The 24,404-nt window shown below is 38.1% G+C and overlaps 1 protein-coding gene across 1 annotated transcript in view; it reads left to right on the top strand.

The window, feature by feature from the left end:
* Nucleotides 1-24,404, top strand: part of LOC120623519 (serine/arginine repetitive matrix protein 2) — a 120,819-nt gene that overhangs the window by 40,002 nt on the left and 56,413 nt on the right. The window contains exons 2-3 of the mRNA XM_039889570.1: nucleotides 2,165-2,308; nucleotides 3,479-5,124. Of these exons, the coding sequence (XP_039745504.1) occupies nucleotides 2,165-2,308; nucleotides 3,479-5,124 (1,790 nt within the window). The remainder of the gene's footprint in view (nucleotides 1-2,164; nucleotides 2,309-3,478; nucleotides 5,125-24,404) is intronic.

Genomic DNA, 24,404 nt, shown 5'->3' with positions numbered 1-24,404 from the left:
TTGCACGACTAGTTCAAGAAGTGTAAACACAATTCAGGTTATTTTTATTTAGTACTGTAGAGTACTTCTATGATTGCCATCTCGAGGGATGGGAAGTGATGATACAATCTAAGGTGGTATCGGACTAACATGTTAGGGCTATGGCAGTTATATTAACATCAAAGGTCTATGCGCTATCGTACCGTAACGCTAAATAAATTAGTAGCACGTCTTAGTCGGTAGGGTGGGTGGGTTACTAGACACGACAAGTCCCACCAGACAAGACCAGAGAAAATTTAGATAATCGAAAAGAAAATTTATAAGACCACAGAATGCCAGCTGATAAGACCACAGACCGTTGCATCAGGAAGGTCAATAAAATTATTACAGTAATATTTAGAAAACGTAGATAAACAACCACTTTCGTAATTAAAAGTTAATGTTAATTTCATGTAATGGAAGGTAGGTAGGTGAGGTAGTTGGTAACTACTATATAAATTATGGGCAGGTGTAGATACAATGCACAGGTACTTCCTTATACTAGGAAATTATTAGCAGATATACCCACGCTTATAATAAATAATAATAATAAATGCTTTTGATTCAGGCCAAATACCCATATGAGAAAAATTAAAACAAAAAATACTGCTAAGATAAGCAAATAAAGACTACGATAGTATAACTTTAATCAAAAAATTTACGGACCCCAGCAGGGCTAGCACAGGCAGGAGACAAAAAATATATCCTATATACAGTCAAACCTGGGTAAGTGAGAACTGGATAAGTGAGAAAACTCTATAAGTGAGAGTAATAGCCAGGACCCGTCATTTTAAGCTCCCAAAACCTCTATTAGCGAGAAACAGAAACCTTTGTAAGAGAGAGTCGTTTTTCCCTCACGGACCTCCGTAAGTGAGACTGCTACTTATCTATACATATATAAGCGACAGTCGGGCAAGCAATCGACAAAATTTATGAGTTAGAGAAAAACATTCAAAATACAAAAACAGAAACCCAAACGAAATTCACGGATTTTTTTTTAATGTAAATAAGTTCTAAATAAAATAAAATTACATAGTGCATGAATATTTGTCTTGTTATTGCTGCGTACCTCTATAAGAGAGAAACGCTACCCATGTACCTGCATTAGCGAGAAACTCGGGTTAGTGAGAAACCTCTATAAGCGAGAATGAGATTGAGCTCCCTTGAACTCTCGCTTATCCAGGTTTGACTGTATATCCTATAGATGGGAATATGGAATAGTAGAATGTGATCCCCGTTTATTATTTACTCATATATTATTAGGATATTATTTCCACTTGTGCCCCAGTGCAGAGTTGATAAAGCTGTGGGAGAAGGTTATTTTTTACCCTTTCCCCGGGGAGATAATTGTCTCCTGCCCACGCTAGCCGTGCTGATGATTATTCCGAAGTGAAGTTCCGGGTGTGAAGTGATAGTAAATTGTTTTTGTAAACACAATACACTGCATGCAATAATGGCTGAATGAAGGTTCTGTATGTGCTTAATTATGTGCTAAAAACCTTCTCATGGCGTTCAGGCCACCGAAAGACGGGCATTCAAAGAAATCCTAATTCGGAGTGGCCATTCTTATACGAAAGATTTTTTCGATTTTTCGGCTGTTCGTTTGTGTTTTTCCCAATTTGTTATTTTTAAAACCATGTTTGTATTGACGCCTATTGAAGCAAAAAATAAAACAAATATAGCCCAACTACTTCAATGGTCCAACCATTTTAGAATTTTTGCAGCACGACAATTCATTTTTAAGTACATTTTTATTTTTAGATAATATTTCATAAAAAAAAGATAGATACATAGCTAAGATATACTTACTACCGTGCTTTTAAGATTCCAGTCAGCGGAATTGGTATAATAATTCATTACTGGATATAGTATATAAAAATTAATTTATTATACATTTTCTTAAATTCCAATGGGTGCCAATTCATAACATTTTAGAGTAGGAAGAAGCAACCTACTTAATTCCACGAGAGTTAACATATCATTCTACTAGGGGTACCTACTAAGTTAAATTAATGTGACAATTTCATAAATATAAAACCAAGTTTCATTATGCCATCGAGTTGGTCATGCCTATTTCATTGCAGTTTGAACACCTGCAGCGCCATCTGTTGATGAGTATCGTACAACTGATTTTATTTATCCACAGGTGACAATGGCAGTAATCACGCTTTGTACCTCGAAACAATAGTCGAGGAGACGAGCGATGACTTGCGTTCCGAACGCTCTTCGGCTGCAACTTGGCTGTCTGATTCCGATGCCGATTCCGTCATCCATGTTCGAGGCACTGCAGGTAAATTTTATATAATTCTTTATTATATGGAGGAAAGATTGTTTTTTTCTTCGTTTGTTTGTAGGTACCGAATAGGCTTCGAGACTACAGGACCGACTTTTATTTTTTTTTACTAATAGAAAGCTGAATTATCACGAGGTCACATAGTCATTAATCCTTAAGAAAATTGCAATACCTAGTATAACTGTAATACCAAAGTAACCAACCAAAATATTTTGGCATGATCTATGAAAACTATTGATGATACATAAAGGTTACGTACTACATGATTTGATTACAGTAGGTACTTATTATTGCCAACAAAAATTCCCAGGGGAAACGGATGGTTCTCAAGGAATTTGTGAAAAACCACAGACGAAGTCGTGGGCAACAGTTAGTTTTATGTATTACAAGATGAGGAACTTCATACCTACCACCTAAAGAACGAAATCTATTGGAAGTAATTCAATCAGCAGTTATTGGTTTTTTAAATTCAGCTAGAGCGCTGTGTGTAAAAAATAAATCAGCCATTTTCTAATCTTTCCGACATCCCATCAAAGATAAAATACGTATGTTATTTATTTAAGTATATTTATACATAGCCTATATTTCCAATTGATATACATGTTTACATTCATTTAGAGCTCTAGAAAATTCATTATTTTCTTTATACAATTTTGTTGTACAGCGCCATCTAGTGTTGAGTAGTAAAACTAAGTAGTATATACTATGCTATACGAAGTCCCCTATTATTCCGTTAGATGGTGTTTTTATATACTCAGTCTTTCGCATATTTTGATAAGCACCAAGTATATATTTTAAATACTGCCCTTTAAGAAAATTTAAACGAGGAATTACGTGTTACCTCGTTTCGAGTTTTCAGTTTTCCTGTTTTTAGTGATATAAAGTAGCCTAGACAATTCTTGCACTTCTACCTGACTGTAAAAGTCCTTTCAAAATATATTGACCCGTTTCGTAAATAAGCGCGAAAACATAGACAGTAGGGCAAGACGCATGAAACTTTTTTTTAATTTGGCAAGATCATGTCTCTTTCTTTGCATCTTTTGGACTCCATCCAAGTAAATGAAAATACATTACTTTCTGTGTCATTGTCATTACCGACGCCCGAGCGAGCACGACGTGCAGGTGCCTCCCGGCGGACACTGAGTGTGCTTCTCTTCCTCCACCCAGGGTCGGAGTGCGACAGTGAGTCGGAAAGAGAATGGGCGTGCCCGGCCAAGCGGCGGCGGCGGGAGCGCGCCTCCTCGCCCGCTAGCATCGGTTCCCTGTCCCGCTCATCCAGCCTCGCGCAGTTTGAGTCACTCGAGCGCTCGTGTGCCGCTCCCGCGTCGCCCAGCCTGTCGCCCGACTCGCTGGAGTCACCGCCCGCCTCGCCGCCACCCGCGCGCCCTGCGCCGCGCGCTCATCTCTCCGCGGAGAACCTCAGCGAGGACAGCGGCTACAGCGAGCGCGCACGCCGCCCGCCCCCGCGCCGCGCTCCCGAAATAGCGCGCGGGCCCGCCGCCGCCACCAGCGCGCCGTGCCTGGCATCGCCCAGTGCCGCGCGCCGCCCGCTCCGCGCGCGTGCCGCCTCGCTGCCCGCGCTGGACCTGAGCGCCGCACTAGCGCCCGCCCCCGCGCCCACGCGCTTCCGCCAGGCCTTCGACGTGTGCGACCGCTTCACCGTCAGCGTGGCCGACCTCACCGCGCTGGACTACGGCGCCGCGCCGCGCCGCCCGCGCGCACCGCGCCCGCCCTGCCTGCCGCCGCCGCCGCCACCGCCGCCGCCGCCACGCGAGCCCAGCGTTGGCAGCGACTCCACCACCGAGTCAGAGCGCGCCTTCGCACGGGACATGGAGGCAACGGCGCGCCGCCTCGATGACTCGGCGCGCCGCGCACTGGCCGCCACCGGCCACTACGAGCGTGAGCTGTCCGTGTTGACGGCGCGCCGTCTGCGTGCTTCGTGGGGCGCCTGGGATGACGTACTGGATGAACTGCGGCGCCGCATGGAGCCATCCTCCGCCACACCGTCGCCGCCGCGCTCGCCCTCTCCCGACCCCGAGCCGGCTTACGCGCCGCGCTCCTGCGACGCGCGCGTGCGCTCCACGCCCGAGCTGCGCGCGCGCACCTCCCCGCCGCGCGACACGCCGGAAGAGCTACGCGCGTCGCTACAGCTGGTGGCGCGAGCGCCCGGCGCCGCACCGCCGGCGCGCTCTGTATCGGCGAGCTCCAAGGGAGTAACATTTTCCCCCGTGGTTGCCGAAGTGAGTTGGCGCGAAACGAGTGCAAGCAGCAGTGACGATTCGTCGACAAACGCGAGCTCGAGCTCGACGGTGGACGCGGCGGACGCCGAGGTGGTGGTGGTGGGGGGCGACGGCGGCGCGGAGGCGCGCGCGCCGGCCGCAGAGTGCGCGATGACGGACGCGAGCGCGCGCGCGCCGCGCAGCCGCATTGCCGGCTTCCTGTCGCGGTTCGCGAACTTCCGATTCTCGGGGCGCAAGGAGAAAAAATGCAGGGGCGCAGGCGCGAACGGGCGGGTGGGCGTCCCGGCCGGACCGGCGGCAGACGCGGGGCAGGCAGCGCCCGGAGCGGGCGCGGGCCCGCAGTTCGTGCGCATCCCGCTGAAGCCGGAGACGGCCCCGGGCGGCGGCGCGGCGCCGCGGCCGCCGCGCCCGCGCGCGCCGGCGCCCGGCGTGCTGGAGACGGACGTGGACACGGCGCGCACCGTGCTGCACGCGCGCTCGCTGCTGGCGCTGGCGCCGCCGGGCGCGCCGCCACCGCGCCCGCACAAGTCCATGGAGTTCCTGCTGGACAAGGACAGCGCGCAGGCCATCCAGGTGAGTGCACACGCACGCCAGGCTCCGCCTCACCGACTTGTTTTCTTGGCGCATAGTGCCGCAATGTTTACAAACACCGCGATCGATGCCGGCCGATGAACTCTAAATTTAGCTAAATATGGTCGACACCATTATCGCACTAAAAACATGGGGTTCGAAATGCATACGAAAATCAATCTAAGGTTAAAGGTACATAAATTCAACATAAGAAAGACTGTCAACTGCAACGAAATCCAATTACACGTCCTCGTATATCTACGTACTTATATAATTACGCGTTGATCGCGCATTATCATAGTCCCCTATGCGTTGACATGTGACATTTCGAACTGTAAACCCCATAGAGTAATCCACGAACAATGCGCTATGTAAATGACAACGGTATTCCAAATAGGGAACGCGATGTAAAGCATGTTCGCACGCAATGCTCGCAGAGGGCGGAGGTGAAAGTGCGGCCATCTGCACACTAGACACGGCTGCCATATCGCTAACCCACGATGGGCGTGACCGTGTTTTCGGACCGTATGCGTAGCTATCGTCCTATCACTCGATCGCGATCGAAATACCAATACCCGTATCACTTGACTATATTAGTCGTAACCGCTTATATTCTATTCTCAGAAATTCACGATAAATACTTAAGACAAGCCAGTTGACCGACAGTGAGTTACAGGCCTCCCGACCGACTTTTTATCGGGTTTAGATAACACAAAGCTTTTACCCAAAGCTTAATACCTAACAAAGTTAGTATAACAAAGGATTCCAACAAGGAGATAACAATACGAATTCTTTTTAATCTAAAGCCTAGCGTTATTCAAAGCGCTTTGAAACCGTAAAATTTGTAATGACAACCGCTATTGTTCACAAGGATTTAGCATACAATACCTAACCTTTGACTGTGTCGTTATGATGCAAAAATAAACATTTCGTATTATAAAAAGATTACATTTAACTTACCTGTTACATACCTAAAGTTCTTTGAAGAGCTGAGTTCTGGACAAGGTATTTTAAAAAATCATTAAAAGTGACCAACATTTCAACATATCTTTATCCTTCCAGTTTAAAAACCTCTCATTTGGCGCATTTGCTATGCACAGTTCGTAAAATCCATTCCATTTTATACGATAAATCTTGAAAATATTGTTTTTGACCTAAATCATAGTACCTATATAAACAGTGATTTTTTTATCATCAAATATTGATAACCTATCCGATAAATAGTTGCTCTATAAGAAATATTAAAATAATTTAAGTTGAATAATATCATACCAGTAATAAAAAGTTAAGAAAACCATTCGAAACATGGAAGCAGCTGGTAAAATTCAGTACCTCTTTGAATATTTCTTCTGCTGCATGGAACGAAGTCGATTGATTGAATAGATACCACAGCCGCACCGCGCCCTACAGTGCTTTAGTCTACAGTACACTTCATGTACCCCAAACTATTAATTAAATGTTCTTAATATTTTTTTTTGTTAAATATTAACCAATGAATACTAGTCATTGGACAGTTTAACTAGTTCATTGCTGCACGGCAAAAAAAATCCTTTCATAAAGAAATTTTTATAAAAACATAAAATAAAAATGTATCTTCTCCCACAGCTTAATCAACTCTCAGAGCACTGTGTCACAAGTGGAAATAGTATACAAGTAATGTTTGTGTAATAATAAACGGGGGTAAACTTCTCGTATTCCCTGTTCCCGTGCTTTAGGTGGTGGACACTTTAACTTTATCCCCGATCGGGGGATATATTTTTTGTCCCCTGTCTTTTCTAGCCCTGCTGTGGTGGATACCTAGAACCGTATCAAAATAAAACATCTAGTCATAAGCTAAACATACAGACAGCGTTAAAAAGGTATACAATTGTTCTAACAACAGCTGTTCTGGGATTATAATTTTCGGTGTCATTGTCATTAAGCGTCCTCAGTCTATTAAAACAATTAGCAATATTTCATACAAGAACTCCCACGCTGCTTGAGTAGGCATTATTTTTTTTAGGGTTCCTTACACAAACTAGGGAACCTATTACTAAGCCTCCGCTGACCGGCTTGTCTGTCCGTCTGTCTATCTCACTATGCGTTCTATAATAGTTCTAAATAACTAGTTTTTTTGGTGTTTCGTTTTTAACATTATTTTTTATCTAGAACTTACTTATTATCTGCATAAGAACAAGAAGCTTTCTGCTATCCCAGGAACATCATGATGTCTCATCACGGAAGGTAGCCCATCCTTTTAAATAGGGTGAAAAATAAGGAGCTTTGGTATTCATCCTGCAAAAAAGGTGCAACAATAGTTATGGTTTACAATCATTATTATATAACTCAATTTGTAAATTCGGTTTCAACTTTCGATATTCTCTAACGTAAAGTAAAATGCCATTTATTCACCTTGTTTTAAAGATAAAAGTCGTCCACATCTTGGATAACAGGACGAAAAACCGGAATTTCAAAATTTGCTACTTTAAAACAAGTATGCAAGGTGCATTTTGCTTTAACGTTACAGTGTTTCGATTCTCGAAAACGACTCTACGGTTGCGAGCGTGCAAATATTAAGCGTGTAGTATTAAAATCGTATCTGGTTACATAATTATACGCTTGGGAACGTAGGCAGGCACTTTATCCATGACACACTACCTACCCAGTAGTTTCTGATGTCATCGAACTAACATATGAATAACAATGAATTTATTACCATTTTGCACCTTGATCGGTGCGCAATATAAGACAAAATACCAGCTTATTTCTAAATGACCTAAATGCAAGCGTGATTAAATTGCTTAACGACGACCTCCCTGGTAATGCGGTGAGCGCTGGGGTTGGGTAGGGGCAATTTGGGAATTTCTAATTTCAGAATTGTATCTGGTCTGGTCTGGTTGGAGGCTTCGGCCGTGGCTAGTTACCACTTTACCGACAAAGACGCGCCACAAAGCGATTTGGCGTTCCGAAACGATGTCACAAACAAACCGAATTGGAGGATGATTACCATACTCCCTAACAGGTTAGCCCGCTAACATCATAGACTGCATCATCACTTACCACCAGGTGAGATTGCAGTCACGGGCTAACTAGTAGTAAAAAAAGACTCAGTATTCTGAAAGGGAAGTCGGTACTTACCTACCCGTTTGAAAGAAAATTAGGTCCGTGGAAAGCATAAGAAACTACTTACGTTTTAAAATAGAAGTTCTTATTTATTTATTTAAACAACTTTATTGCATAATAAAGTAAACAAACACAGGAACACTTACATTAACATAAATTGTATGCAAAAGGCGGCCTTATCACTAACAGTGATCTCTTCCAGGCTACCTTAACTATTGGAATAAGGCAATGAGAGACGGGAAATCGCGATTTATATACATAAATTATTAAATAAAATAATAAACATAATATATTTAATATAATATATATAACATAATATATTACACAATTTTGAGCGATACCAACAAGAACTATTTGTCACTATAAACATGTTAATATTATATGAATATGTGTGTGTATATATAAACATAATATATATTAATAAATATGCATAAATACACACACATATTCATATAATATTAACATGTTTATAGTGACAAATAGTTCTTGTTGGTATCGCTCAAAATTGTGTTGCACAAGAACCTGATCTTTGTTTTGACTTCTACAGTTAGATAAGTTTGAGAGTTTTTCTATCGAATTTCAATTGAGGCCAACATTTTATTACAAATCTATTGCCATTCTAATAACGCAGTGAAATGCTTCTAGCCAAGTTGTTTTTCTGCAGTCGAATTACAAAAAGTTTGGTTTTTTCTTGGAGAACGACTCAGTTTTCTTTACATAACCGTTATACCGATTATTGTTGCTCTAAAATGTCGTTACCTATTTTTCCTGTTCATTTTCGATTGTAAAACGCGTAAACGCCGTACTTTCTTATTGCAAGCGAATAAATGAACTAAAAATAAATTTTTAAGCATCAATTAGGTACGGAAATAGAAAATTATAAACATTACTTCCGAACACTGCATGAATTTTCGGATCCCAAAATGGTGCCTTCCTGCGGCCATGTCACTTTTTTATTTTATTTATTGCCAGTGTCACTCATGCTGTAAGGATTCTAACAATACCCTATACCTACATGCTAATCTGTTGCGGCATTTAGAACTTATGGTGGAATAATAAGTCTCTGAAGCTGTGATAGCTTAGTGGGTAAGGCTTAGGCTCACCTTTCGAGGGGACCGAGTTCGGTACCCGGCACGCAACTTTAACTTTTCGGAGTTATGGGCGTTTCAAGCAGATAAATATCACGATTGTACAAGACATTAACTTTTTAAAGCAGCAGCAGAACCGATTCCATTTTAAATTATTCTATTTTTTAAAGCTAACTTAAAAAAATAGAATAATTCAAAATGGATCGACTTTGTAATCTTTTTTCTTACCTTTCGCTTTCTATTTATCGATATCGCTAACTTTGAAAGGTAGTAGAAGGGAAAACTTTCATTAAATTTTCCGCTTGAAATACGTGTTAGCAAGGCCACCTCTTTAATATGTCTCTTTTTGAACAGTTTTTGGACTTGTGATATTTCTTTTGATATTTGATAAAAATAAGTCTTCGTACTTCTTCATAGCTGCCTCAATATGGGTATCAAACGAAAGGACCTGACTAGTAGAATAATGTACACTATATTAAAAGTCTGGTGTTTTATTGTCAATTTATTGAAATTATGATTTACACTAAAATAAGAGTCTTAGACAAACAAATTGATAGCAAAATTTAATGAGTACATTGGGCGATTATCGGGAACGAAAGAACAAAATTCATACAGGCCAGGTTCGAAGGCCTTCATCTCCTAGGAGAGGGTTTTCTAGCACACTCACCAGCTGCTCAAATAATAATCGTTACAGTAATTTTATAAAGTGGGTAAATATCCAATCTTTTGATAACTATAAATTCATATTTGCCAGATATTTTATTAAATTGATAAGGAATTTACATATACCCTAATAATTAATAATTAGTTAATAGATAATTTTCAAGAAACAATTGAAATTGTATTTGATTAACAACCAATGTACATTGAGTTGGTGGGTATTTTGATATAAATACGACTGCATTATCGATACACTTCAGTCCTACATGGACTCGATCGCTGCAAAGATACATGCCGGGGTCTTAGTCGTTTATCATAACCTTAATCGACGTTTTATTGTGCTGTTGTGGCAGAACAGAAAACCCAATATATAACCAACAATTGAGAAACAAAAATAGACTGCAAATGTTGCCCTTTCGCTGTCGAGTAAAAGCCAAATAAAATCCAAAGAGGCTTTTAAAATGGTAATAACCGTGAATGACTCTCGACATTCAACAGAACGAGAACGATGGCTGCCGAGATTAGGGCTCTTAAGCCAAAGGCTTTGACTCTTTGACATAAACTTAAGCCTTACAAGGATTTTAGATGATTTTTAAAAAAGGAACTTTATTCCACATATACATACTTCATGTATAAGTGCGAAAAAGTGTTTGTCTCTTTACAGTGTACCGTACCCAAAAGGTAAATCGGGGCCCCTTTTACTAAGATTGCTGTCCGACCGTATAACTGTCCGACTGTCACCAGGCTGTATCCTCATGGATCGTGATAGTTAGACAGTTAAAATTTTACATGTATAAAAACAAATACTAAAAAAAGAATAAGATGTAATCTAACCGAGCATCATCATCATCATGATCCCTCCTCCCACAGTGAAAAGGGGTTAAGGCCTTAGTCCACCATTCTAGCCCAGTACGGTTTGGTGGAATCCACACATCTTTGAGAATAACAGCCCGGCCGATGTTTTAAATTGCAGAAGCGGGGCTGTTCTCTTCCGGAATATTGTATCTTATGAAATAATAAATATATAAGAATATAGAAAAATTAAAAACACTTTTGAGAACTTTATGGAGAACTCTCAGGCATGCAGACATCCTCACGATGTTTTCCGTTACCGTTGAAGCAAGTAATATTTTAATTGCTATTATACGCATATTGCTTAGAAAAAGTTAGAGGTGCGTGCTCGGATTCGAGCTTGGACCCCAAATGAGCTATCACCGCAACCGAGTATGCTACAAAGTATTTCTTGCTAAACGTGTTCTACATGCAATGTGATAAGACACCGGCAGGTTTCTCTGCATCGTTGGAGTCCATGCAGTACTGAAGTGTATTGTGATAAACGATTACGACACCGAGAGGCATCTTTGCATCGCTCGAGTCCATGTAGGACTGCCGTGCATCATTTTTTCATTTTCATTTCTCGGAAGGACACTTGCCGATAACGACCTGAGGGGTTGCTACGGCGTCACCGGGGGAGTGGGGCGGGCGCGAAAGCTCGCCATGAGAAGAGCCCCAGGGCTCGACGACATCGGGGGGGAAGTGGGAGACGTCGACCCGAGAGTGCCTCCTGCGAGGACTCGGACCTCGGCTCGGTTCGACGTTAATCTGACTGTTGGTGGACTTTTGGACTAATAATTGTTTAGTCCGATCGCCCCCGTGACCGTGGTAAGGATCCACGTCCGGATGACGTCAGAAATCGGGGCCCTCGTCTTCGCCGGCGAAGACGCTGTGTATGTTGCGTGTGTGTGTGTTGTTGGGACACGTTGTCGGTAGTTATTTTATCGTCAGGGTCGTCAAGGACATGCTTCGGACGTCGCCGCTTTGGCTCGCCGTCGGGCACGGGGGCCGTGCATCGATAATGCAGTCGTATTTATATCAAAATACCCACCAACAATGTCATGAACATAAATATCTGGAAAATATGAAGTTTTAGTTATCAAAAGTTTAATTGTTTACTTTATAAATTTACTGTAACAATTGATAATGCAGTCGATTTTATATCAACCACCAACTCAATGTCATGGACATTGGTAGTTAACTATTTATCAATTAAATTATAATTATAAGCAGTTATATATATAAGTATTTATAAGTTTTTTTAAAAATCCTAATCAATTTATTAAAAAGCTAGCCAATATAGGATATGGCTAGTTATAGTTCCCACTTTATAAAATTAGTTTAACAAATGTCAAAGGACAAGAATTGCGGTAAAAGGTTAGGTGAAACGATAATCCTAGGCTATTTTTAGAAATAGGTCAACGGAGGCTGCACGCCCTTGCTGTCAACGTTGACGAGCGCTCGGCGTTCTGCAGTGGTGCAAATAAATGAGTGAGCCCTTCTTTTAATACAGTACGCCACAGAGTAAATCAGTAATACTCACAATAGTGTCATAAACACAAACACAAATTTTCGAAGACCTTTCTTGCGCAGCGGTGAGCGATTTGGTTTTTAAGCGCGGAGTTCGCGGGTTCGACTCTGGCAGGAACAATTAAGGAATTCATAATTTCTTAATTTTCTCTGGTGGGAGGCTTCGACCGTGTCATGATACCACCCCATCGACCATGTCGTTTCGCTAAGCGATTTCGGTTCCGGTGCGGTATGGGTTTAATATAATTGCTATACCCCTAACAGATCAGCCCTATACCATCTTAGACTGCAACATCACTCAGCAGCAGGTGAAATTGCAGTCAAGGCCTAACTTGTAGTGCAATAAAAAAAACCAGTTCAAGCGATATCATTTGAAACAGTTCAAGCGAGATCGATGTGAACACAAAATACTTAATTCTATTGCGACTTATACATTACAAATATATTGTATATACAGTGGCGTGAATAGTGGGTATTTACAGGGTATGCAAATGATATAAAATGAAGTAAGTCTCCAGTACGAGCTATACAAAACTTGAGGATAGGCATTGTAAGAAATATAAAAAGCCTACCCCTAAGTATTTATAGCTTGTATTGGAGATTTTCTTCATTTTATATCATCTGCATACCCTCTATGCACGTCACTGTGTATAGATAGACAATAGGCATTTCAAAGCTAGCGTATCCCAACCTAGACAAAATCATTGCTTTAGTGCAGGCATAATAATTGTAAAGTTTAGGCTACACACAAAAAAAGTTTTTAGATTAACGTTTAGCAAATAAGACCATAATTTAATACTACTGAGATTGAGATTACATTAAAAATACTAGCAATAGAGCAAGGAACACTAAAGGAGTTACGATAGCTGCCTTATCGCTAAATAGCGATCTCGATAAGAAAACGAAATAAACATTTTTGCCGTTGAACGTATAAATAAAAGCTATAGCAAAAGTCAATAGGAATTTCTAACCTACCTAGATCTCTACATTGCTTTCTACCAGGCATGATTTTAGTGAGCCTAACTTAGATCCTTAGTAATATTAAAAATGTGAAAGTCTTTTTTGTTTATTAGTTTGTGTGTTTGTCGTACAGTAACGCCCTGCAAGCCAAGCAAGCAACTTGATTTTGGCATGAAGTTGAAAGAACAGAGAGTAACATCGGATACTTTTCATCGTAGGAAAACAAATGATTCCCATGGGATTTGTCATAAACCGCAATAAACGAAGTACGCGGACTACAGCTAGTAAAAAATAAACGAAGTGGAAGATGGGATAAGGGAACTGGCACGTTCCATCTTAATGAAGAGGTATGCCAGTTTTATAGCCACATTCCGATTGGTTTCTTCCCGGCAGTTTACCGGAACTCCGAGTCCGTGCTGAGTCGCTTGACATTGCTACGTTCCCGGTAGGATGTTATCTAGGACCACGATAGGATAATTTAGCAGAACATCGTTTCTAAATTGCGAACGTGGACTGAAAATGTGATACTGATAAACAATAGCGACATTTTATGTTGTTTGTAATATCACTTGCTTCGACGGTAAAGAAATAACATCGTGAGGAAACCTGCATGCCTTAGAGTTCTCTGCCGTGTTCTCAAAGGTGTGTGAAGTACTAATCTGCACTGGGACAGCGTGGTGGACTACGGCCTTAAACCATTCTCTTTGTGGGAGGAGACCCGTGCCTTGTAGTGGGCCGCTAATGGGTTGATATAACAATGATGTTGATTGTTATGCAGCACATAAGGCAGCCTTTCTGTTGATTTTTTTCGAGCATTCTGATATTGACTTTTCAATGACCGAACACTCATCTTAATACAATTCACAACTGAAAGAAGTGCTTTTGAACGAACCACACAACATCAATAAATGAATGAATAATAATAATGACACATTTTTATTATTTTACATAAAATGCAGGAAAATTATAAACAAATAGTTGACACACAATGCATACCATTTGGCGGACTTATCGCTACATAGCGATCTCAAATACAAATATAAGGAAAACAGAAAATAAAGCAAATAACGGGATAAATCACTACATAGCAAATTTCTAAACAGCTAACAGCTACAGAAGAAATACAAATTTAACGCGGACGAAATTTAAATAAATATCAGACATTAATAGTGCATAAGTATATCTCACAATAAATAACCCTGTCAAAATATTAAATCAAAAGAATTATATTTTTTTTTTTATACAAACTAATTCAAAACATTCTAAGTGTTTAAAATAAAAGACCGACACGCGCATAGTTTCACAGATAAGTCTCTGGCAGTAAATAATATACCTCAAAAGCTTCTGAAGTATAACTTCGGTTTTTATTTACACGTTGTATATGTTATACGATATAACCGACGTGTAAATAAGGCTAAATCCATTCCAGATTGTAAATAATGGATAAACAAGGCTATTCAAGGTGACTTTGTACATAACAGCGCTATTTAAAACCGCAAAACAGATTTGGTGCGAACAAAACAGCGTCAGCCACTTAAATGTGATACTTTATGAACTGTTTTGTTTTTTAATACTGATCGGTTTGATTATTTGTGTAGAGATTTTTAAACTAAATAAATCCACTAACAATAATTAATTTACCACTATTTCTGGGATGGTTATTACTAGAAATCGAAAGGTGTACTACGCTACGCTACGTCTACCGAGATTCAAATCAAATTAATAATGAAATTTTTTTCGCCTCATTTCGGCGGCTATTTTTATTATTATAGCCTTGTTAGTTCACGGATCAAGATATTTTGCATACTATTGTCGAGATAATTTAATGGAGATTAATTCCATACTTTTAAAAAATTGATTTACTGCAATAGAATTGGAAAAAAACACCAAAATAGGTCAAAAAAATTTCCTGTCCGTCATGTGTGAAACCCGAAAACACTCTAACTTGTGAAAAATCCATTATTTGAGTTATTTTTTTTTTTTAATTCTAATCGACGATTGTAGGTCACTGAATGCGAATGATTAATTAATTCAGTGTAGTTTAATTGCAATTAATAAAAAACAGCTGTACTAGGAAAGTGATGCACAGGCGCCCCTGGTGGAATAAAATGTACATAATATCTATAGATATAGATATATCACCATCCATGTTAATTTTACATGGATATATATAGATATACAGTCTTGCAGTTTTTGTTTTTTTTTTTTTTAATATTTGATAATTAAATGAGCATTATGAGTCGTGCACTTTTGGATTTTCCAAATTTTTTTTATTGTAGGATTAAACCAAAATGGATAGCAAGCAAGAGACACCTTCAAGATTTCTTAGTTAAAGAACCCTTATTCCATTTGCCCTTTCAATTATAAACTAATAAGAGCTAACGAGAACATCCGGAGTCCGTACTGGGCTGCTATCGGATATCCTTTGAGCCTACCCCGTAGGTAACACAACTAGGAAATTTGATTACAGCATCAAGGTCAGAGGGCTCTCTCCGCTCATCGCTATTAAATCGAGTTATATATCGTTTCGCTATAGGGATCAGTAACAAATTTATGTTAAAAATTCAGTTATTTCGGATTGGAGCAAGTAAACACGGATACCAAGTAGGTAAAGGGTGTGGCTAGGAAAAAGGAAAGAATAATTCCCAATGGAATTTATCATGAAAGTAACTTAAGAAATGCTTCTTTCCCTAGCATGCAAGATCACTAAAAATATTATGTAAACAATTTCACTTATTTCGGATTGGAGCAAGTAAACGCAAAAACAAGTATTGGGTGGCCTAGCGGAAAAAAAATTAAATATTCCCGAAACACAAATGTATCATAAGAAATGCTAATTCACCTACCTTGCGAGATCAGTTTTTCTAAAATATTCACTTGTAAGTACGTTTTTTATGTACCTACAGGTTTGTTTTTTAAGAAAAAACCTGCGATTTATTTAAGAAACAGATAACAGAATATATTGTCACCCTACTTTTCGTTAATCATATACGCAAGGCAAGGCAAGGAGAGCTGTAACATATAACTCCTGTTTTGAGTGAAATATTTATTAACAAAATTCGTTACCGAACTTGCAACCGAACGTTTCAACTTCAACTTGACGGAATTTTAAATTTGAATCCCATCTACGAGAGGCCTTCATTAAATACGCTACGGATGAACAACCTGGCTAATTAATAGGTATATTTTATACTATGTGTCAGCAACTGTATAGCTGGTGAACCGAATCATTAAAGTCAAATTCAAAAATTCTTTATTCATGTAGGCCTACCACAGGCACTTATGAAGCGTCCATACATATATGCTTACCTAATTGTAAGGGGATGGTGATAACTTCTTTCGTCAACATAAACCTAAAGCTACGAGTTAGCCAAAAGAGCCGACAACTAACTTAGTCGGGTATTTTTCTTGTTATCATCATCTCACAGTAAATTAATATCAAGCTATGAAGTTAGAGCAATTCACACCCAAGCTTTTTTATCTATTAAGTAATCCTTAACATTTTAATAGGATTTTTCTGTAAGCTTACGCTGTAGATAAATTTAATTCGGTAATTTGTTAAAAAATAATACACAAATTTATATTAGGATACCCCTCTTAAATTTTATAATGTTTAGTAACCTATCAAAATTGTTGCACTTTTGAATCGTGAGTGACATGGGTACGGCCATTCCACTACAGATAAAGTCCGGAAGTCTCGCTTTCTATCTCCAAAGATCTCAATCAGATGCTTGTCAAATTTAAATAGGATTTAAATCCTTTCTAATATGGGATATGAATGTATAAATGCGAAAGTGTGTTTGTTTGCCCTTCGTTTACGCCCTAACTAAGCAACCAATAATCTTGATTTGGCATAGAGTTAGTTAAAAGGACGGTGAGTAACATAGGCTGCTTTTTATCCATGGAAAGCAAACGGTTCGTATGGCATTTGTCGAAAACCGTAAACACGCGGAAAATAGCAAGTTAAAAATAATTCTAAAATAATATTTATTTATTTAATTAATTAATTACAAATTGTACACATAGCAACTACAAAATACAAATTTGTAAAAACTTCACAAGTTATTTAGATGTATAATATTTATAGGATATAGTTATTAGGTAGGTACAGTTACATCGCAGAATACCTATATTATGTAATTGTTAAACAATCCAATTGTTCATTGACTTACTGAACTAGTATAAACTGTTAGTCAGCCTTCCTCAATTATACAGGATAAATTACACAACGAGCAAATAGTGAGAAATTTTAACAAAAGGACATTATTAAGATATAGGTAGGATAGCCAAAAAATCGGCAGTACAAATGTATGTCGAAGTTAACTATACGTTTCATCCATAGATCCATAAAGGTCCGATCAGTTATATTCTTAGAAACACACCTTGACAATGTCAATTTCCTTTTTTATAGCTAACGGATAAGCCAGATAACAATGAACGTTCATGGCAAAAAGTTAATACTTGCGTGCGATCTTCTAACAAAGCGTTATTATGTAATAGATGAACAACAACACATCCGTATACGTGCCTACTAATATTATTGTGTGGTTGATAACTATTGGACTCGTAAGAAAGCTGCGTTCATCGGGCAATTAAAATTGTGCTCGGAGTATCTGCGTGACCAAATCGGAAATGAAAAGATCTGCAGAAGAACAAGAGTTACCGACTTAGCACAAAGAGTGGCGAAATTAGAAATAAATTAGTGTGATATTTAAAGAAAACTACAATGGAAAAGGTGGCAGTTGGAAAGATTCATTGAACATACATCTCATCTTTTACATTTATTTAAAAACCGCGTAAAATTCTATGAAATAGTAGGGAATTGAAATAAGAAAATTTAATTGAGAGCTTCCTTAACGAAGCAACTAAAACTATACATTTACACTAGAAAAATACCATGCACAAAAGGCGAACTTAATGCTTAACACTCACCACCAGTCAACCTTGGTTCATTCCAAGAAATTCTTGAAAAAAAATATTAAAATAATGTATCAGAAATATGAATTTTGTTTAATATAATATTAATAAATATACTTTCAATATAGTGTATACATTGTTTTATAGTGATACCCATAAGTATTGAAGGCGTTATAAAAAAGAAATGTTATTTTAATCAAATAGCCAAGTAAACATCCGACTTATTCGTCACGATGCCACACACAGTCACAGACAGACAAACATGTCAAACTCAAAACGCCCCGTCGGATTTGGGTTGAGGGGTTACAGCCACATTTCATTTACTAAAGTGAAATTTTTCGCCTCAGGGTGATTCGTTCAGTGCGCAAGGTCGAATGATTGGCGAGATTGATTCTAAGCCAACCGGTTACAGATGTGATGCAAAGTCAATACGAATTTCTAACCTACCTAGATCTCTACATTGCTTTCTACCAGACATGATTTTAGTGAGCCTAACTTAGATCCTTAGTAATATTAAAAATGTGAAAGTCTTTTTTGTTTATTAGTTTGTGTGTTTGTCGTACAGTAACGCCCTGCAAGCCAAGCAAGCAACTTGATTTTGGCATGAAGTTGAAAGAACAGAGAGTAACATCGGATACTTTTCATCGTAGGAAAACAAATGATTCCCATGGGATTTGTCATAAACCGCAATAAACGAAGTACGCGGACTACAGCTAGTAAAAAATAAACGAAGTGGAAGATGGGATAAGGGAACTGGCACGTTCCATCTTAATGAAGAGGTATGCCAGTTTTATAGCCACATTCCGAATTCAGTTATTTCGGATTGGAGCAAGTAAACACGGATACCAAATAGGTAAAGGGTGTGGCTAGGAAAAAGGAAAGAATAATTCCCAATGGAATTTATCATGAAAGTAACTTAAGAAATGCTTCTTTCCCTAGCATGCAAGATCACTAAAAATATTATGTAAACAATTTCACTTATTTCGGATTGGAGCAAGTAAACGCAAAAACAAGTATTGGGCATAGCGGAAAAAAATTTAAATATTCCCGAAACACAAATGTATCATAAGAAATGCTAATTCACCTACCTTGCGAGATCAGTTTTTCTATAATATTCACTTGTAAGTACGTTTTTTATGTACCTACATGTTTGTTTTTTAAGAAAAAACCTGCGATTTATTTAAGAAACAGATAACAGAATATATTGTCACCCTACTTTTCGTTAATCATATACGCAAGGCAAGGCAAGGAGAGCTGTAACATATAACTCCTGTTTTGAGTGAAATATTTATTAACAAAATTCGTTACCGAACTTGCAACCGAACGTTTCAACTTCAACTTGACGGAATTTTAAATTTGAATCCCATCTACGAGAGGCCTTCATTAAATACGCTACGGATGAACAACCTGGCTAATTAATAGGTATATTTTATACTATGTGTCAACAACTGTATAGCTGGTAAACCGAATCATTAAGTCAAATTCAAAAATTCTTTATTCATGTAGGCCTACCACAGGCACTTATGAAGCGTTCATACATATATGCTTACCTAATTGTAAGGGGATGGTGATAACTTCGTTCGCTAACTTAAACCTAAAGCTACGAGTGTTCCAAAAGAGCCCACAACAAACTTAGTCGGGTATTTTTCTTGTTATCATCATCTCACAGTAAATTAATATCAAGCTATGAAGTTAGAGCAATTCACACCCAAGCTTTTTTATCTATTAAGTAATCCTTAACATTTTAATAGGATTTTTCTGTAAGCTTACGCTGTAGATAAATTTCATTCGGTAATTTGTTAAAAAATAATACACAAATTAATATTAGGATACCCCTCTTAAATTTTATAATGTTTAGTAACCTATCAAAATTGTTGCACTTTTGAATCGTGAATGACATGGGTACGGCCATTCCACTACAGATAAAGTCCGGAAGTCTCGCTTTCTATCTCCAAAGATCTCAATCAGATGCTTGTCAAATTTAAATAGGATTTAAATCCTTTCTAATATGGGATATGAATGTATAAATGCGAAAGTGTGTTGGTTTGCCCTTCGTTTACGCCCTAACTAAGCAACCAATAATCTTGATTTGGCATAGAGTTAGTTAAAAGGACGGTGAGTAACATAGGCTGCTTTTTATCCATGGAAAGCAAACGGTTCGTATGGCATTTGTCGAAAACCGTAAACATGCGGAAAATAGCAAGTTAAAAATAATTCTAAAATAATATTTATTTATTTAATTAATTAATTACAAATTGTACACATAGCAACTACAAAATACAAATTTGTAAAAACTTCACAAGTTATTTAGATGTATAATATTTATAGGATATAGTTATTAGGTAGGTACAGTTACATCGCAGAATACCTATATTATGTAATTGTTAAACAATCCAATTGTTCATTGACTTACTGAACTAGTATAAACTGTTAGTCAGCCTTCCTCAATTATACAGGATAAATTACACAACGAGCAAATAGTGAGAAATTTTAACAAAAGGACATTATTAAGATATAGGTAGGATAGCCAAAAAATCGGCAGTACAAATGTATGTCGAAGTTAACTATACGTTTCATCCATAGATCCATAAAGGTCCGATCAGTTATATTCTTAGAAACACACCTTGACAATGTCAATTTCCTTTTTTATAGCTAACGGATAAGCCAGATAACAATGAACGTTCATGGCAAAAAGTTAATACTTGCGTGCGATCTTCTAACAAAGCGTTATTATGTAATAGATGAACAACAACACATCCGTATACGTGCCTACTAATATTATTGTGTGGTTGATAACTATTGGACTCGTAAGAAAGCTGCGTTCATCGGGCAATTAAAATTGTGCTCGGAGTATCTGCGTGACCAAATCGGAAATGAAAAGATCTGCAGAAGAACAAGAGTTACCGACTTAGCACAAAGAGTGGCGAAATTAGAAATAAATTAGTGTGATATTTAAAGAAAACTACAATGGAAAAGGTGGCAGTTGGAAAGATTCATTGAACATACATCTCATCTTTTACATTTATTTAAAAACCGCGTAAAATTCTATGAAATAGTAGGGAATTGAAATAAGAAAATTTAATTGAGAGCTTCCTTAACGAAGCAACTAAAACTATACATTTACACTAGAAAAATACCATGCACAAAAGGCGAACTTAATGCTTAACACTCACCACCAGTCAACCTTGGTTCATTCCAAGAAATTCTTGAAAAAAAATATTAAAATAATGTATCAGAAATATGAATTTTGTTTAATATAATATTAATAAATATACTTTCAATATAGTGTATACATTGTTTTATAGTGATACCCATAAGTATTGAAGGCGTTATAAAAAAGAAATGTTATTTTAATCAAATAGCCAAGTAAACATCCGACTTATTCGTCACGATGCCACACACAGTCACAGACAGACAAACATGTCAAACTCAAAACGCCCCGTCGGATTTGGGTTGAGGGGTTACAGCCACATTTCATTTACTAAAGTGAAATTTTTCGCCTCAGGGTGATTCGTTCAGTGCGCAAGGTCGAATGATTGGCGAGATTGATTCTAAGCCAACCGGTTACAGATGTGATGCAAAGTAGGCGCATTGTTGCCACGCCTTGCAAGAGAGATGTCTTGCAAAATTAAACACGCTCATAATGCGTTGCGGGGTAGAAATTTCGACTTTATGCGGATAACCTCATACAAGCACTTTTGAAACGTCAAGTCTGTCCGTGTGTAGTGACTCTACCGCCGGTTCGGAAGGCAGATTCTACCGAGAAGAAGCCGGCAAGAAACTAAGCAGTTGCTCTTTTCCAACATCAAAAATTTACATTTTACATTTTTACATTCGTTTTTCTTCTTGATGAAAGCGGAGCCGGATGCTTCCAAGCAACCTTGTCATTAAGAAACTCATCAATTGTATAATAACCTCGCTGTAATAAATGTGTTTTAACACATTCTTTAAACTTATGCATTGGTAGGTCCAAAATTACCAGGAATCATATTATAAAAGCGTATACTCAATCCCACAAATGACAAAATTGCAGTTGATGGGCTCACAGTCACTCAGCGGGCGATTAAAGAGTATTAGTTAAAAGTTTCTTATCTCTAACAGGTTAGCCCGCTAATATCTTAGATTGCATCATCAGTTGCTATCAGGCAAGATTGCAGTAAAGGGCTAACGGGCTAAGAAGCTAATGGAATAAAGAAAGATAAATTTTTCGCAGTTGTTCCAAATTTTACTGACTTAATTCTGTCGAATTTAAAATAAAAAATATAAAACTGTTTATTCATGTAGGCTTATTAATGGCACTTATGAATTGTTCATACATATTATGTAACTCAGTTTTTGTTAGGTCATACAGCCTTTAACTTAAAACTAAAGCTCGAAGGGATCCAACCAAAAACATTGATATCCACTCTCCGGTTCCGATTAGTTCAAGTTTTCTTTTAAACACTGCGAAAAATGTATGATGTTTTAACATGTATTGGTAAAACGATATTATTTAGAGGTTGATGTTTAAACACGCACACAGCTCATTAAACTTCATTGAACTGCTTTTTTTAGATTAAAACTTTTTTACTTCTTTAATACCTTTTTCGTAAATAGTGATGAATTAATTATAAAATTTAAATCAACTTAACGTCTAGGTTACTTTAGTGCCGTTATAATACTAGTGTATTAGTGTAATTTTAATACAAGTGTCTTTTATCTGAGAGTTCCTTTGAAAACGAACAATAATGACTGCTTTAGTACTTAGTCTGCATTCCATATGTCTATCTCTACACTCTCTGCGCGTGAAATCAAAGGATTTGATGAGACTTTTAACCACAAAGGTTTCATGCTTAAATGATGTTTCATCACGTTGGCTGTTCTGTAAATCAAAACAACGACTCATAATGGAAACGCAAATAAACTTGCATTAGGTATAATTAAAATGTCATTTAACGGTCTTACGAATGTTAGTGGTAATTCGAAAATAATTCGTATTGGTAGGTGTATTATGTGACGTTGTTCATAACATTTTTAATCATAAAACAGGAAAATGTCCTTTAATATAAAATATATGGGTATGTAGTTACAAGGTTATTATTAACACTAATGTCAGATGTAATGACTAACACTAGATTATATAAATAGAGTTCATACAATATGGAAAATGGTTATCCGATACCAATTTTTATAATAATGGTATTGAAGTCAAAAGGTTCTGGAATCCTGCATTGGAGAGCGCAGTGTTGACAGACCACCCTTTTTCTTTTGGATTGTATGTAGCTGCTTAACCCTAAAGGGTATCTGTAGACTTTCCAATTACGTGAACAGATGATATCAAACTAGTCGCAGGGAGTAGCTGGACACATGCTGGACTTCAAACGTACTGCCTGTGCCTTTTAACTTAAAAAAAAACTACTTTGTGACTTGAATAAAAAACTTATGAATATATACGCGGTTGCTGACGTTTTTGTAAGCATCATCAAGCTCTACAACTTTTATCTGTAATCAATCATATCTATCAACGTTAAGGCAGCGTTCGTAAGGCTTTCGCCTATTTATTTCCAACTTAGTTTGCAAATCTCACTACCACGAAAAACCCTTTTAACTTTTCGGCTTAATATATAGCCTATGACACTGAGAAATAATCATATTTTATATTGGTACAAGAATTTTTAAAATCGGTTCAGTAGATCCAGAGATTACCCGTTACAACCCCACAAACTTAACCACTTTATAATATGACGTATAGATTAATAGACAGTCAGCACAAGTTATACAAGTAGGTGCCCTCACTTGACCGTGATTAAAAGCAAACTTGAAAACAATTTACAAACATACACCAGCGTAGTCATGACTATTGGTGAACAAGTTTACTTGCGGTCTTTTCATGGATATTCAACACACGATCAGTTAGTTGGTAGGTAAGAGAGAAACCGGCGAGGTGCTAACTAAATAAACATTGCGGTCAAGGCTCATTGGAGTCGGTAGTGCTTTTAGAAATTCGCCATATCATTATCTATAAGTCAGGTATAAAGGCTTTGCCTGTTTCATCACTTAAATCTTCTTGATACAAAGATCAGTTTCATAAAAATTTCAATGTCTGAACTTATTAATATCCATCCAATCATAAAAGAAAACAAACTGATCGATTTGATCCAATAGGTACAATAAAAGATACTGCAAGTTGTCTCGAATAACAAAGGCGAAGCC

The sequence above is a fragment of the Pararge aegeria genome, chromosome 4, assembly GCF_905163445.1.
Source record: "Pararge aegeria chromosome 4, ilParAegt1.1, whole genome shotgun sequence".
In the NCBI taxonomy this organism is placed as follows: domain Eukaryota; kingdom Metazoa; phylum Arthropoda; class Insecta; order Lepidoptera; family Nymphalidae; genus Pararge; species Pararge aegeria.
This window is presented reverse-complemented; position numbering and strand designations above follow the sequence as displayed.